The sequence below is a fragment of the Nothobranchius furzeri genome, chromosome 17 (assembly GCF_043380555.1).
Source record: "Nothobranchius furzeri strain GRZ-AD chromosome 17, NfurGRZ-RIMD1, whole genome shotgun sequence".
Classification (NCBI taxonomy): Eukaryota; Metazoa; Chordata; class Actinopteri; order Cyprinodontiformes; family Nothobranchiidae; genus Nothobranchius; species Nothobranchius furzeri.
Window position 1 is genome coordinate 20,265,358 of NC_091757.1, and position 15,000 is coordinate 20,280,357.

General features: G+C 45.1%; 1 protein-coding gene across 2 annotated transcripts in view; it reads right to left on the reverse strand.

Moving 5' to 3' along the window:
- Nucleotides 1-15,000, reverse strand: part of LOC107397074 (protein crumbs homolog 1) — a 65,812-nt gene that overhangs the window by 943 nt on the left and 49,869 nt on the right. The window contains exons 13-14 of one of the 2 annotated variants that reach the window (XR_011517113.1): nucleotides 290-4,790; nucleotides 1-239 (exon numbers count right to left, since the gene is read on the reverse strand). The exon at nucleotides 1-239 is cut by the window's left edge and continues 943 nt beyond it. Coding sequence is in view for 1 of the 2 variants with exons in the window: in XM_054737952.2 (XP_054593927.2) it covers nucleotides 4,569-4,790 (222 nt within the window). In the remaining variant the exon portion in view is untranslated. Of the gene's footprint in view, nucleotides 4,791-15,000 lie in introns of both variants that reach the window. The other variant, XM_054737952.2, reaches the window with a different exon arrangement.

A 15,000-nucleotide genomic window follows, 5' to 3' on the forward strand; every position in this document is an offset into this window, starting at 1 on the left:
TGGGGAGTGACTCGTTAAACACCTCCGGGGAGTGACTTGTTAAACACCTCTGGGGAGTGACTCGTTAAACACCTCCGGGGAGTGACTTGTTAAACACCTCTGGGGAGTGACTCGGTAAACACCTCTGGGGAGTCGTTAAACACCTCTGGGGAGTGACTTGTTAAACACCTCTGGGGAGTGACTTGTTAAACACCTCTGGGGAGTGACTCGGTAAACACCTCTGGGGAGTCGTTAAACACCTCTGGGGAGTGACTCGTTAAACACTTCTGGGGAGTGACTCGTTATACACCTCTGGGGAGTGACTCGGTAAACACCTCTGGGGAGTCGTTAAACACCTCTGGGGAGTGACTCGGTAAACACCTCTGGGGAGTCGTTAAACACCTCTGGGGAGTGACTCGTTAAACACCTCTGGGGAGTCGTTAAACACCTCTGGGGAGTGACTCGGTTAACACCTCTGGGGAGTCGTTAAACACCTCTGGGAAATGACTCGTTAAACACCTCTGGAGAGTGACTTGTTAAACACCTTTCGGGAGTGACTCGTTAAACACCTCTGGGGAGTGACTCGTTAAACATCTCTGGGGAGTGACTCGTTAAAGACCTCTGGGGAGTGACTCGTTAAACACCTCTGGGGAGTCGTTAAACACCTCTGGGGAGTCGTTAAACACCTCTGGGGAGTGACTCGTTAAACACCTCTGGGGAGTGACTCGTTAAACACCTTTGGGGAGTGACTCGTTAAACACCTTTGGGGAGTGACTTGTTAAACACCTTTCGGGAGTGACTCGTTAAACACCTCTGGGGAGTGACTCGTTAAAGACCTCTGGGGATTGACTCGTTAAACACCTCTGGGGAGTGACTCGTTAAACACCTCTGGGGAGTGACTCGTTAAACACCTCTGGGGAGTGACATGTTAAACACCTCTGGGGATTGACTCGTTAAACATCTCTGGGGAGTGACTCGTTAAAGACCTCTGGGGATTGACTCGTTAAACACCTCTGGGGAGTGACTCGTTAAAGACCTCTGGGGATTGACTCGTTAAACACCTCTGGGGAGTGACTCGTTAAACACCTCTGGGGAGTGACTCGTTAAACACCTCTGGGGAGTGACTCGTTAAACACCTCTGGGGAGTGACTCGTTAAACACCTCTGGGGAGTGACTCGTTAAACACCTCTGGGGAGTGACATGTTAAACACCTTTGGGGAGTGACTCGTTAAACACCTTTGGGGAGTGACTTGTTAAACACCTTTGGGGAGTGACTCGTTAAACAGAAATAATTAGCGGTCTTTAAAATATTTTTGGAGTTTCTTCTATACGGAGATTCTCCTCTTCAGTAAGAGTTTCCACGTAAACCACCAGGACTGGTGGACTGTTGTCATGTCTCATAAACCTGGAACAGGAACGTCACGAGGCTGAAGGTCCAAAAATCGTCACAGGACTGGTTCACGCTGGAGGCAATGGAAGCACATCGATCCTGTTTCAATGGGCTACTTGATACCGGATGAGATGATCAACATCCTCCCAACGACAGAAACAACTCACTGACTTCAGCTTGGTATTATTCACTAAGTGCTGTGATGGAGCAGACAGCACAGACTCATAAATATGACCAAATGCTGATAACTGCAGTTTCAGGATTAAAACTTGAGCCTGACCCAAGTGAAGGGCTGAGTCAAAGGTCAGGGACAAAACCACCTACAGACAACAACCAAACCATTTATACTCACACTGGGCCTTTGGTTACTACAGTGTTCAGCATAAATGAGTACACCCTACTGCGTTTGTCAGAAAACCTTTTGTTTCCTTTCACTATCAACATTTTCTATGAAATACCATCGTCGTCGTCTTCTTCCGCTTATCCGGGTCCGGGTCGCGGGGGCAGCATCCCAACTAGGGAGCTCCAGACCATCCTCTCCCCGGCCACCTCCACCAGCTCCTCCAGCTGGACCCCAAGGCGTTCCCGGACCAGATTGGAGATGTAACCTCTCGAACGTGTCCTGGGTCGACCCGGGGACCTCCTGACCAGATGCCCAAACCACCTCAGCTGACTCCTTTCGATCCGGAGGAGCAGCGGTTCTACTCCGAGTCCCTCCCGAATGTCCGAGCTCCTCACCCTATCTCTAAGGCTGAGCCCGGCCACCCTACGGAGGAAACTCATTTTGGCCGCTATGAGCGGTCTATGAAATACCAACACAAAATATTCCCACAAATGTGGGCCATTGTACTCCATGTGCGTGGTAGTCGTGCACTTTTCCAACACGACAATGATCCAGAACACACATCTAAAGCTGCTGTTGCATTTCTGAAGAAGAACAGGGTGAAGGTGACTGAATGACCAAGTATGTCTCCTGGTCTGAACCCAATCCAACACCTGTGGGGAATTCTGAAGCAGCAAGTTGAGCATCAGTCTCCATCCAGCATCCAGGCTCTAAAAGACGTTCTTGAAGAATGGAGAAAGATAGATGTTGCAACATGTCGCCAACTTGTTCGTTCCATGCCTAGAAGACTTGGTGCTGTCCTTGAAAATCACAGTTGTCCTACAAAGCACTAGATGTAGTCGTTTCTGTTGTGGGGTGTTTTTACTTTAGCTTCAACCAGTTTTAATAAAACTAAATATTTTGTGATCTAAGTTTTATTATTAACCTTAACTTCATGTTATGGAGTTAAACAAGCGTTCAGTAAGAGCCAGCCTTGGGAACATTCTGGAAATTGTACTTTTGTTCATGAGCTACTGATTAAATTCATACTTTTTAAAGGAGGTGTACTCATTTATGCTGGGCACTGTATTCATGTACACAACAAAACACACACACACACATACACACACACACACACATGCACACGCGCACACACACACACGCACGCACATGTGCGCGCGCACACACACACACACACACACAGTTTCAGATGTCCTTAAACCAGGCTGTAAAAAGTTACTCAAAAATTCTGCAGAACTTAAACATTCTACAAACCACAAGTTTGGGTCAAGCAAACACCAGCTGATGCTTCCTGACTGATTATTAACTCAAAGACCATCTGTGAGAGGAGGGGTCTTTGTCGTCGATAACTAACTAACATGATTCATTGTTACTAGCAGTTAGTGGGCAGGTCAGGGGTCTGCAAGCTGTGGCTCCTGGTCCACATCCTGTAACTTTGACTGGTCGGCCTGAGAGCTCTGTTAGTCTTGGTTAGCAGTCAGAGAAGTCTGATGATCTGTGTGGCTGGAGAGGTGAGGGTAGCTGGCATTTGTTTGGTCACTTGCTCCATAATTAAGGAGTTCTTCAAATTGAAGAGATGGAGAATCATTTCCATTACAGCAGAGTCAATGTCATTTAGTTTTTCTATAAACACCTGCTTTTAATACAAATCTGTGACTAGCAGCGTTTTATGGTGAGAGATAATGCTGACGGGCTGCAGACCCCTGAGATCAGAGCAGTTTAATGGCTGCCCTGCGTGTTCGCACCATGTGTAACAGATCCACCCGTTAGGACAGAAGAATAACCTGCGTCTCCGAGCCCGTAGGCTCATCTTTACAGTCCAACATCCAAGAGTTCAGTGTGTCCGACTAATGCAGCAACACAACAGCATCGTCATACTGGGAAAGCACTCCGGTTGTGTGGTTCTGGTTCTGACCAGTTAGCAGCACCAGTAAGTAAAACGTGAAAGGCCAGCGGGTGGTTGGAGTGGTTGGATTCAGACGAGGCAAAAGTCTGTTTATGTTACTCACCGAGACTAAAGAGCCTAAATAATGTGCAAACATTACTCACTCACCAGGTAAAAACGCATGAAAAGTGACTTTGATCTGAAACATCATCGGGTGATGAGTCTGAGGAGACGGGCGGGTCCAGCACTACCACTAACAGACAGGCCTACCCGTCGTCTACCACACCATGAGAATCATTCAGCAGTTTTCCCGTCATTCAGTCACAATTAAACTAGATTTTCTCCCTTCGTCCGACTGACCAGAGTAACCATGTCTCTGTAGCTGTTCACAACATTCTCTTCAAAACATCAACAACGTACTGATATGGTGGTCTGATTCGGCTAACAGGAAACAAAACAGTTTGTCTGGTGGAAATCTGTTCAGGGGCAAAGGTTTGAAAACGTGTCCCAAAAATGTCACCGTTAAGCCAACAGCTCGTCCGTTATGAAACACGAAGGTGGATGGATGAGCTTTACTTCCTCACACGTTCCCTTCAGTCTCATCACGTTGAAGAAAAATCTGCATTAGATTAGATTTAAGTTTAATTTAGTCTTACATGATGAATTACTTGTCCAGAAGCACTGAGGGTGTTCTGAGGCTCTAGCGTCTCAGAGTCTCTCTCTCTCTCCTATTGGGCAATCAACAAAAATAGTTTTTACTGGTTTTCCTGTGAGAGTCCATTGTTAGTAGTTAGAGACAGAGGACCTGTCAGTGATTCTCCTCTCTGATTGGAGGGAGAGCAGAGTGGGATGATGGTCGAGAACTCAGGTTCTCTCTGCCCTCAATACGCATCCTTTGGATGTAAGACTGAGTCAGAGGCTCCAGGTCTCAGATCAGTTTCTCCTCTAGAAAAGATGCTGAGCTCCAGGCCTCAGATCAGCCTCTCCTCTGGAGGCACCTTGAGGACGCTGCCCATTTCCAACCTGGCACCAGCGACCTCCTGGGAGCTGGGGCTGTACGTTCCCTCCGACTGACGCTTCTTTCTTGCCGTCATGATGAGGAAAAACATTGAGAGGATGGCGAGCAGCACACACAGAGTGGTCAGAGGGATGGTCACCGCCAGCCAGGAAACTCGCTCCCTATGCTCCCCTTTCTGCAATGACATCAGGAAGTATTAAGGTGAAAAAAATCGTTCAATCTGAAAGTGTTTTATAGAAGTTTAAGTTCACTTTTGACAATAATTTGGAAACACCTGATCCCAAATCGTCCCTCGTTAATAAGGAACAACTTAGGAGGTAGTGAGTAATGAACCAGGGACTAACGGGTAGTTAACAAGTACTTACTGGTAAAAGCACCTTCCAGTCTTATTCATGAGTAGTTATCTAAAGCAACTTTTACAAAACAGTGTCGTCATTTTGCCACAACACTAGGGCAGCATCAGGGAGCTTTAGGTAATCTGTAAGTGGTCAGATTGTTGAGGCAATGTGGCGCAGTTGGCCCTTTTTTTTTTACAAATCATCAGCAATGGCGGCATAACGGGGGTATGGGGGCCTCCGTTTACCTTGGACATAACTTGCTTTGTATTGCGATCAAAGCTCAGTAATTTTTTTGACAAGCCACTCCTACAGGCGTCTGTCCTCCACAGGTCTCTGGTGATCTGACCTCCAGCTCTTACGGAGGGAAGCTCCTGGAGCGCTGCAGTGCTCCAGTTTGTTGTTTCAGCTGATTTTGTTCAAAAATCAAAACTTATGGCCCGTGCTTACTTTCACTTTCAATATTCATGTAGTTGCCTTCCGGAGCTCGGCAGTAACTCCCCACGTGATCCTGACACCTCCCTCTGTTGTGCCAAGGCGCAATCGCCATTTATGAGACAAATACCACAATATTACTACCAACAGAGGAGGAACGAATGCCACAAGGCACGTTTAAACGACACACTGTTGCGGTAATATTACGTCAATTTCCCAGCATGGTGTTTCTTGTAAAAAGGTTTCCGATAGATACGATTTTTTTTGTGCTTAGAAGTGGTTTAGCACCAGTGGCAGCTCGCCCATGGGGAGGGGGGGGGGGGGGGTTGGGGGGGGGGGGGAGGGGGGGGGGCTAGGGCGCCGCCCCACCAGTCTCACAGGGAGGGGAGGAAGAAGATAGAAATCAAAAAAAAAAAACATGAAAACTAAGAGTAGACTGGTTAGATTTACGTTTAGGGGTTAGGCACAGTCACCAAAATGAATGGAAGTCAATGATGGGCCTCACAACAAATGCTAGACTAGTGTGTGTGTGTGTGTGTGTGTGTGTGTGTGTGTGTGTGTGTGTGTGTGTGTGTGTGTGTGTGTGTGTGTGTGTGAATGAATGGAACTGTGCAGTTTCTACAATAAGAACTCCAGCCATTCTCATCAATCCTGAGTTTTTGAAAACTATAATTTTAAACATGATTGATCCATCTATCCATTCTCTTTCAATTTTCCGAGGTCTGGTGGCAGGGGCAGCAGACTAAGCATAGAGGCCCAGACTTTCCTCTCCCCAGGCACTTGGGCCAGATACTCCAGGGGAAATCCAAGGCGTTCCCTGGTCAGCCAAGTTTATAGTCCCTCCAGCGATTCCTGATTCAAGGTTGTTCCTTTTGGTCTCCTCCCGGCGGGACATGCCGTGATAAACTCACCAGGGATGCATCCTGACCAGATGTCTAAGCCACTTCAACTGGGGCCTCTCAATCAACTACAAGTCTCTATTGGATGACTAGTCTTCTCACCATATTTCTAAGAGAGAGCCCAGACACCCTGCGGAGAAAACTCATTTTGGCCACTCGTATCTGTGAGCTCATTCTCTCATTTATCTTCTTCCGGCACTCGCAGAGTACAGACGCTTCTGCTTTTCTCCCTTATCTTTTTTTCTCAAGGCTCTTTGTCCAGTCTGCCTACAGAGTACTTCTCTGCATTTCTTCTGGAAATCCCTATTTATTAGAAATGGATTTAATTAATTGGTCATTCAACGCGATTGATAAGATCTTTTCTATGATAAGAACGGAGGAGGGGGCTCCCACTTGCCCTCAAGGGACACATGCAGCGGGATATGCGCTCGATTCCTGGAAGGTCTGGAGGATCGTATGCCTCTCTCAGTTGTCCATTGAGGATGTCGAAGACATGTGGATATTTGGCTTGATGATCACTGGATTCATTCTGATTGGAGTGGGAGGATATCTGGTTTTCTGGAAATTTGGGGAGACGGGAGCGATTGGAGTGTGACCCGCACCCACGGAAAGCTCCGCCCGGGCGGTGGCCTCACAGACTGGGACGTTACTCAAGGTGAATCGTAAGCTGGACAATGTCCTTGCTGCATTACCGGTATTAGTGCGCAAAATGGATGTCATCTCGGAGAGGGTCACCGGGGATGATTAGAACCTAAATTGGCTTCACTGGAGGATTGAATGATCAATACAGACTTCAAGGCAGTGAGGAAAATGATCTCTGCCTGACCCAAACAAAGTCTTGTTATCCAAATCTGACGCCAAGACAGACTTGAGCTGCTAACAACAACCCCCATGAAGGAAGGAATGCAGACAGATGCTGTGAAAACCCGTCCTACCCCCCTGCTTTTAGATTGTGGACTTCTGCCTAGCGAGGTCATCAACCTGCAGGAACTCAAATGTGCTATGCGCTCCTCCCAAGATCTCTCTCCCTCCTGTGGATACAGCTGGCAGAGCGCCACACAGGGCTGCTCGCGCTGGGGAAAGAGGATACAACCCCCCCCCCACGCCTCCCTATCGGAGTCTCATGTTGTGAACTGTGATGTTCGTGCTTATATGTTTGAGGCGGTTTTTTGCATAGTAAAGCTACGCCCTGCCGGGAGTAACTCTGGTATGCCTCTTTTTCCCTCCCCCAATTTATCCTCATGTAATTCCCTTTTCATCTATTAAGATAGCGCGACTCGTGTTGCGAAGGACCACAGTCACCAATTCTTGTCATGTGTCTTGCCCATGTATGTCTGATCTCTGAATTGTGTGTACTGAAATTCAATTTCATTTCTCTGTATGTCTTGCACATGTGGTAGAATTGACAATAAAACTGACTTTGACTTTGACTTTGACTTCTTTTGGTCACTACCCAGAACTCGTGACTATAGGTGAGGGTATGAATGTGGATTGACCAGTAAATCAAGAGCTTTGCCTTCCAGCTCAGCTCTCTCTTCACCACAATAGACTTGTATAAACGCCTGCATCACTGTAGACACAGCACCAATCTGCTTTTCAATCTCCCGTTCCATCTTTCCCTCACTTGTGAACAAGACCCCGAGATACTTAAACTCCTCCACTGGAGGCAGGACTTCATCCCTGAGCTGGAGAAGGCATTCTACCCTTTTCTGAATTAAGACTATGGTCTCAGATTTAGAGGAGTCGATTCTCATCCCATCTGCTTCATACTCGGCTGCGAACCGCTCCAGCAAAAGCAGAAACCTGATCTTTAGGCCACCAAAATAGATCCCCTCAACACCTTGACTACATCTATTCTCTTGAAAAAGATATGATCAGAATTGGTGGCAAAGGGCAGCCTTGGCAGAGTACAACTCTCTCTGGAAACAAACTTGAATTACTGTCAGCAATACCAACCAAGCTCTGACACCGGTTATACAGGGGCCTAACAGCCCATATCTAAGGGTCTGGCATACCATACTACTGAAGTACCCACCACAGAACCTCCCTTGGGATCCAGTCGAACACCTTCTCTATATCCACAAAACACATATAGATTTGTTGGGCGAATATCCATGCACCCTCGAGGACCCCCCCTAAGTGTTTAGAGCTGGTCCAGTGTTCCACGGCCAGGACAAAAATTACATTGCTCCTGGATCTGAGGTTCAACTATCCAATGTGCCATCCTCTCCAGAACCCCTGAATAGACTTCACTGCAGAGCCATGTCACCAACACAGCCCAGCAACACCAAGATCCTTAAGGAACTCTGGGCGGATCTCATCTGACCTCAAAATCTTACTACTGAAGAGCTTTTTGACCACCTCAGTAACCTTGGCTCCAGAGATTAGCAAGCCCAACCCAAAGTGCCCAGTCTCTGCTTGCTCACTGGAAGACATGTCGGTGTGACTGAGGAGGTCTTTAAAGTACTCAGCCAATCGATCCACACTGTCCCCACTATAAACAGTGTTGGTAACACCCTTCTTTCCCCTCATGGGGTGCTGGATGGCGGACCAGGATCTCCTTGAAGCAATGTGGAAGACTTGCTCCATGGTCTCACCGAGCTCCTCGCACACATTTTTTGCCTCTGTGACCACTCAAGCCACATTTTGCTTGGGCTATCGTTACCTATCAGCTGCCTCTCGAGTCCCACAGGCCAAAAAAAGCCCTATAGGGCTCTTTCTTGAGCTTGACAGCATCCCTTACTGCCGGTGTCACCAGCGAATTTGCAGATTGCCATCATAACAGGCACCAACCACCAGTGTAGGGAAAGTTTGTCTAAAAAAATGAACTAGTTCAAAGCTCAGTTCATACATTTTAAAACAAACTAGTTTGTTTCTTAGTTCATAATAAAAAAAAATGAACTAAGTTCACTGTTCCAAAAACAAACTAGGTCATCTTTCTTTTTCTCTGATATATATATATATATATTAGGGGTGGGCCGTTATCGGCGGTAACGCGCTGCGGCAAAGCCAGACTCTTATCGCGCGATAAAAAAAATGATGCCGTTAATCTATTCTCAAAGTTGGGTTGGGATCTGGGTCGTCTATACTAAGCCTGATGACTTTCACATTGCGCGGATGGATACCTGGTTGGCGCGGATGGATACTCGGCGTGGATCATCGACATATAACGCGCGGATGTCTACGCGCGAAAGAGAACATCTTTAACGCCAGAGGAATCTTCAAACGTGACGCGCCGACATGGATGCACCTATGAAGCCGCTGGGTTTGCTCCAGGGAAAATTTATTTTTAAGAAGCTTCCCAATGGAAACCTTGACAAGACTAAAGTTGTTTGCACCTTGTGCAATGCGGAATTTGTTTACTGTAGAAGTTATTCCGGTCTCAAGTACCACCGAAACGCTAAGCATCCCTTAGCTAATTTGGAAGATGCTGGACCGCGTGTTGCGCAGGGGAAGAGTTTTCGTCAAACTACTATGTTTGAGTGCAACCGAGGCAAGCCCATCAGTGCAGCTCTATCAAGTAAGCTCACTAATCTCCTTGCTCAGTGGATTGCCACGAGATGCCGACCCATCAGCGTGGTCGAAGATGATGGGCTCGAGCTTGTTCTCCAGGCGGCCACAGGTGACTCATCCTACAAACTACCTGTGAGGCGAACAATCGTGAGGAAAATACATGACCAGCATGCAACAGAGAAAGCCGCGAAAGATGAGAAGATAGTGGAGGCAACTTGTGTAGCACTGACTGGGGACCATTGGACATCTGTCAGTAATGATAACTACCTCGGTGTTACTGCACACCTCATCGATGCCAGCTGAGAACTTCACTCCTTTGCTTTAGGTAGGCCATGTCCTTTTAAATTTCACAATTAACCAATATCACGCGAGAGGGAGTGCTGTTGTGTTGAATATATACATTTGTGTGATTCATATCATTAATACGTAAATAATCACACCAGTGCTGGTATTTGGCACAACAGCACTCCCTCTCATGTGATATTGTTTTTATACAACAGTTCTAAGAGCAAATTTTCTATTTTAACAATAATAAGCGACATAAGATTATAATTTGTTAGTTTATTCAATCATTTGTTTAGCTCCGCCAACACAAATAGTTCCAACTAGAAAACTGTTGCCAGGCAACACAAAAATAACACAACATAACATTAGAACACCTGATATTGTCTGTAAAATGTCCCAGTGTTGTTGTTCTCCAATATCAGCACTCAAGGAATGTCTCTTGTCCAATCAAATTACTTGGTTAGAACTAACTGTTGCATAATTTAATTTAATTAGCCTACATATTAATTAGCACAACACCATGAATTACCACCACATTATGTTTGCTTCTTAATGATTGCTAGTTGTTTACTGCTTGTGAACTTATTCTGATCTTTGAATGAATGAGTCATGAACAAATATGGAGGTTAGATTTGGAAGGTGAAATTTTCATCAATAATAATTATTATGTTTTATTTATTAAAGGTGGCGACTGCCTTAGATCCACAATTTAAGGACCTCAAGTGCTTGCCCAGAGCAGAGAGGGAGCCGGTGTGGGTAAAGCTACCTGAGTTGGTGAAGGGACAAGAACCTACTCTAAAGCCACTCAGGGAGGAGAACCCTGAGCCACCCAACAAGAAAAGAGCCCTTCTACTAATGGGATCAGACTCAGATTCAGATGAGGAGACACCAGTAGACAACACTGTGGAGAGGTACAAGGTAGAGCCCAGTGCCAATTTAGATCAGTGTCCACTGAAGTGGTGGTTGGAACACACTGCTGTGTATGGTAAGATGGCCCACATTGCCCGTAAATATTTGGGGACTCCTGCCACAACTGTCCCATGTGAGAGACTTTTTTCTTTAGCAGGCCATATTGTGCAGAAGAGAAGATCTAGTTTGTCACCAGACAATGTGAACAAGCTGGTCTGCTTGAGTGACTGGTGGAAGAAGAACTAGAGCATGGACTGATTGACCAAATGCTACTGACTGTAAATAGTTAATCATGACCTATTCTGTAGACCTACATTGCAGAATTTGTTGAACTGAATAAACAGCTATTAAACACACATACTTATTGATCATTATTTATTTTCATCATCAGTTATCGTAGTAAAACTGCTTTATCAGTCTGTGATGCATTTTTGAAACAAGAAATACGCCTCCATTCTCAAAGAATTGCCTTTATTCATTATCTAGTCTGTATGTATATATATATATATATATATATATAAACTTATGAAATAAATTTCCAATAGTTGGCACCCGTTCAGTCCACACTCATGCCCAGCTGCAGTTTTTACTCCACAGTATATTTTCAATAACATGAGGAAAACATTATCTGAACAGTTTTTAATGGGAAATTATTAAACAATCCTAGGAAGCAGGGTGAGGTAGCAAACTCAGAGTGCAATATTAAAAGTGCAAAACATTAAAAAATGTATAATCTTTCAGTTAAGTCCCTTTTCCTGAACACAGCATAGACATAGAATAGTAGACATCGCACAAACCACTAATGCCTATGTTTGGCCGCATTTGCGGGTTCTACTTTTTATAAACTCTGAGGTTAACAGGATGTTTTAGCTAGGCTTTAGCTCCGGAAAAGCTTCATAGAGATTTGGAGCTAGAACGGCGAATGAATGCGTTCATAAACTCGTTCGCGCACGCCAGGATGAGCTCACTCACTTTTACGTTCGTCAGGCAAAATACAAACGAGTTCAGTTCACGTTCACAAAAAAAAAAAAAAATCACGAACGATCATTCAATGAACGCGTTCGGGCACAACACTGCCGACCACCCTGTGGCCGCAACTCTGGTCTGCCGCCTAAACAATGGAAGCATGGAACATGGCCCACTTGGACTGAATGTCTCCCACCTCCCCCAGAACGTGTTCAAAGTTCTGTCGAAAGTGGGAGTTGAAGCTCCTTCAGACAGGACACCCCACCAGACGTTCCCAGCAGACCCTCACTATAAGCTTAGGCTTGCCAGATCTGACCGGCTTCCTCCCCACCATCAAAGCCAACTCACCACCAGGTAGTGGTCACTTGACATCTCCGGCCCTCTCTTCACCTGAGTATTTAAGACATGCAGCTGCAGATCAGACGAGACAGCAACAAAGTCTATCATCAGGCTGGACCAAAATGGAGATTTATGGGTTTGGAGAAAGAGGACATGAAGTTGGTTGTTGTAAGGGTAGATGATGTAGAAGACCGGACTAAAGGGAGACAGATTATTTGCTGTGGTGACATACAGGGCCGGCTTTGTCGACAGGCGACACAGGCGGCCGCCTGGGGCGCCATCTGATGGATAGGGCGCAAAATTAAAAAAAAAAAAAAAAGTTTCTTAAATTCATGTTTGTAATATGAAATGCACTCTCTGCATACTCAAAATTCCCCTTTGAAATGACATGAAATTAAAACATCAATATTTAAATTCTGATGATCTGGCTGCATTTCGAGCTCCCGCCGGCTCCCGCTTGAGCCACCGCTCCGATGCATTTGACCGTTAAGGTTGCCATAGTTACGTGTGTGGGTGGCACTGTGAAGGACATCCTGTTGTCGTCGCTTTTAAAGAGCAAGTCAACCCCTACCAGAGTCTAACTCCACTCCCGCTTCATGTTTGAAAAATGCAACACATGCTGTTGCCTGGCAGACCGAGAGGGCGGAGCCGCTAACAAATACACACACACTCAGGCTCACGACAGCATTGTGACATCATAATGTACCAGTTTACATCATAGCATACTTCTTAGCCAATAGCGGTGGCAGATTTAAATTAAAATACAGTGCAGAGTTTTTACCTGACAACGGCACAACACTGCCAGTTTTAGGCAGAATATTTAAATTTTAACTAAGATGCACTGAAGTGCCAAATTATTGACGACACGTGTCTGCAGCATGATTAGACACTCGTTTATTTAGTTTATCAGCAAAAAAAGTTTATTTGGGGGTGACTTGCTCTTTAAACGTTTGATATTTTACGAGGAAAAGAACGCCTAAGCCATCGGGATCAGCATTCCGAAAGCGAAGGAAGGAAGAGGAATATAAACGGGTCCAAAGCAGAGGTATGTAGACTTTATAAGTTTTGCAACGGAACTTTTTGCGTTATTATTGTAGCTAACTGCCTCTCCTGCCACGCACGGTCCACAGACGGACCCTCGCTAGCTGTTTACACACACAATACAGTATCTGTAACTTTTACCCATTCATTTTACTTTTGAATCGTCGTGTCCAGATGCAGTGAGACAATGTTGAGTCTCACTGTGATGATGAAGAATGTAAGATTTTTTACTGGTTTTTGGAGCTTGATTGCAGCCTTTTATGAACGTTGTTTCAAGTTTTAAGTACGCATACAATATGAATTTAATATTTGTATATCAGAAGAACGTTAGGTGTGGGTGTAGCAAATTTTCAACTTGTCCGACACATCGGGCGGGCGGCACCGCCGTGGCCGTGGCGGTGACTCCCCCGCTGCCGCCGGGCCCGGCGGGGAGTGAGAACTGCCTAAACACAGCATGACATCTTATACCGTCTCTTTCTTGTTTATGCTGCAGCGTCTTCATCCAGGCATCACGCAGCAGCAGCACATTTACTGAGCTACAATCTCAGCATCTACAACCAGGTGAGTAAGTTACTTGTTAGGCTATTTGTAATCAGCAGTAGAAACTGACTTTTTTTTTTCAAATTAAACGGCTTATCACATATATCGATATGCAAAATAAATTTATTTAAATCCACACCAGACACTTGTTTTTGGCACAATCAGTGCAGCATTGATTTAGCATTGAGAATATTAAATAATCATGCATGCACATCTGAAATTGTCTCCTTAAGATGTTGTTGTCAAATAGGCTGTAAATTTGTAAAAAAGGATGGACGTTAGTTTTTGTGACATAGTGAGTCATCTTCAAGGTATAAAGGATTATGCCCTGAAGAAGGTGGTACCGAAACGCGTCGGTGTTTCCTTGTTTAATAAATGAAAACCTCAGAGTGCCTCAGATCACCGGATCTTCTTCCTCATATTCTACAATTTATTTGATGCTGAAGAGCACCTGAGAGTGAGACATACGTTTTTTCAAATATTCCCCACTTCCACCTGTTTTTGATCATTTTATTCATGTTTTCATAGAACAGATTAAAAAAGATCAATAAAATAAAAAGTCCAGTAATATTAAAAATAGTGAAAAGCATCAGTGCACAAGACTGAGGAATATTGAACGTGAAAGTGGCACTGTTCTTAATTCATGCATTAGAGGGTTAAGTTGCTTTGTGTGTGTGTGTGTGTGTGTGTGTGTGTGTGTGTGTGTGTGTGTGTGTGTGTGTGTGTGTGTGTGTGTTTATTTTCTCACAGAAGAACACAACACCAGCAGACTCAGTGCTCCAATCCAACAGCCTGAAGAGACACCATCATCAGCTTCAACAGATGTGTGTGAACATGTAGGAGCTGCTGGCCCCATGGATCCTGCTGACTGGCCACAGCAGTTGAACAAAATGGAAAGTAGAACTTTCTTTAAGATGACACTTTGATATTTGAGTTTTGCTTTTTATTGCACAGTTTAATGCTGCTTTTGATTTTGCATCCTCCAATGACATTTGCACAACATTTTGAGTTGTCGGTTATTGTAATATTCCCAGGTTACTTATCTTTCAAGCTTACATTTATTCTTCAGGCTGTTGACTTTAAAGAGTTGCTGTGTGAACATTTAAAATAAAAAATTTGTAAC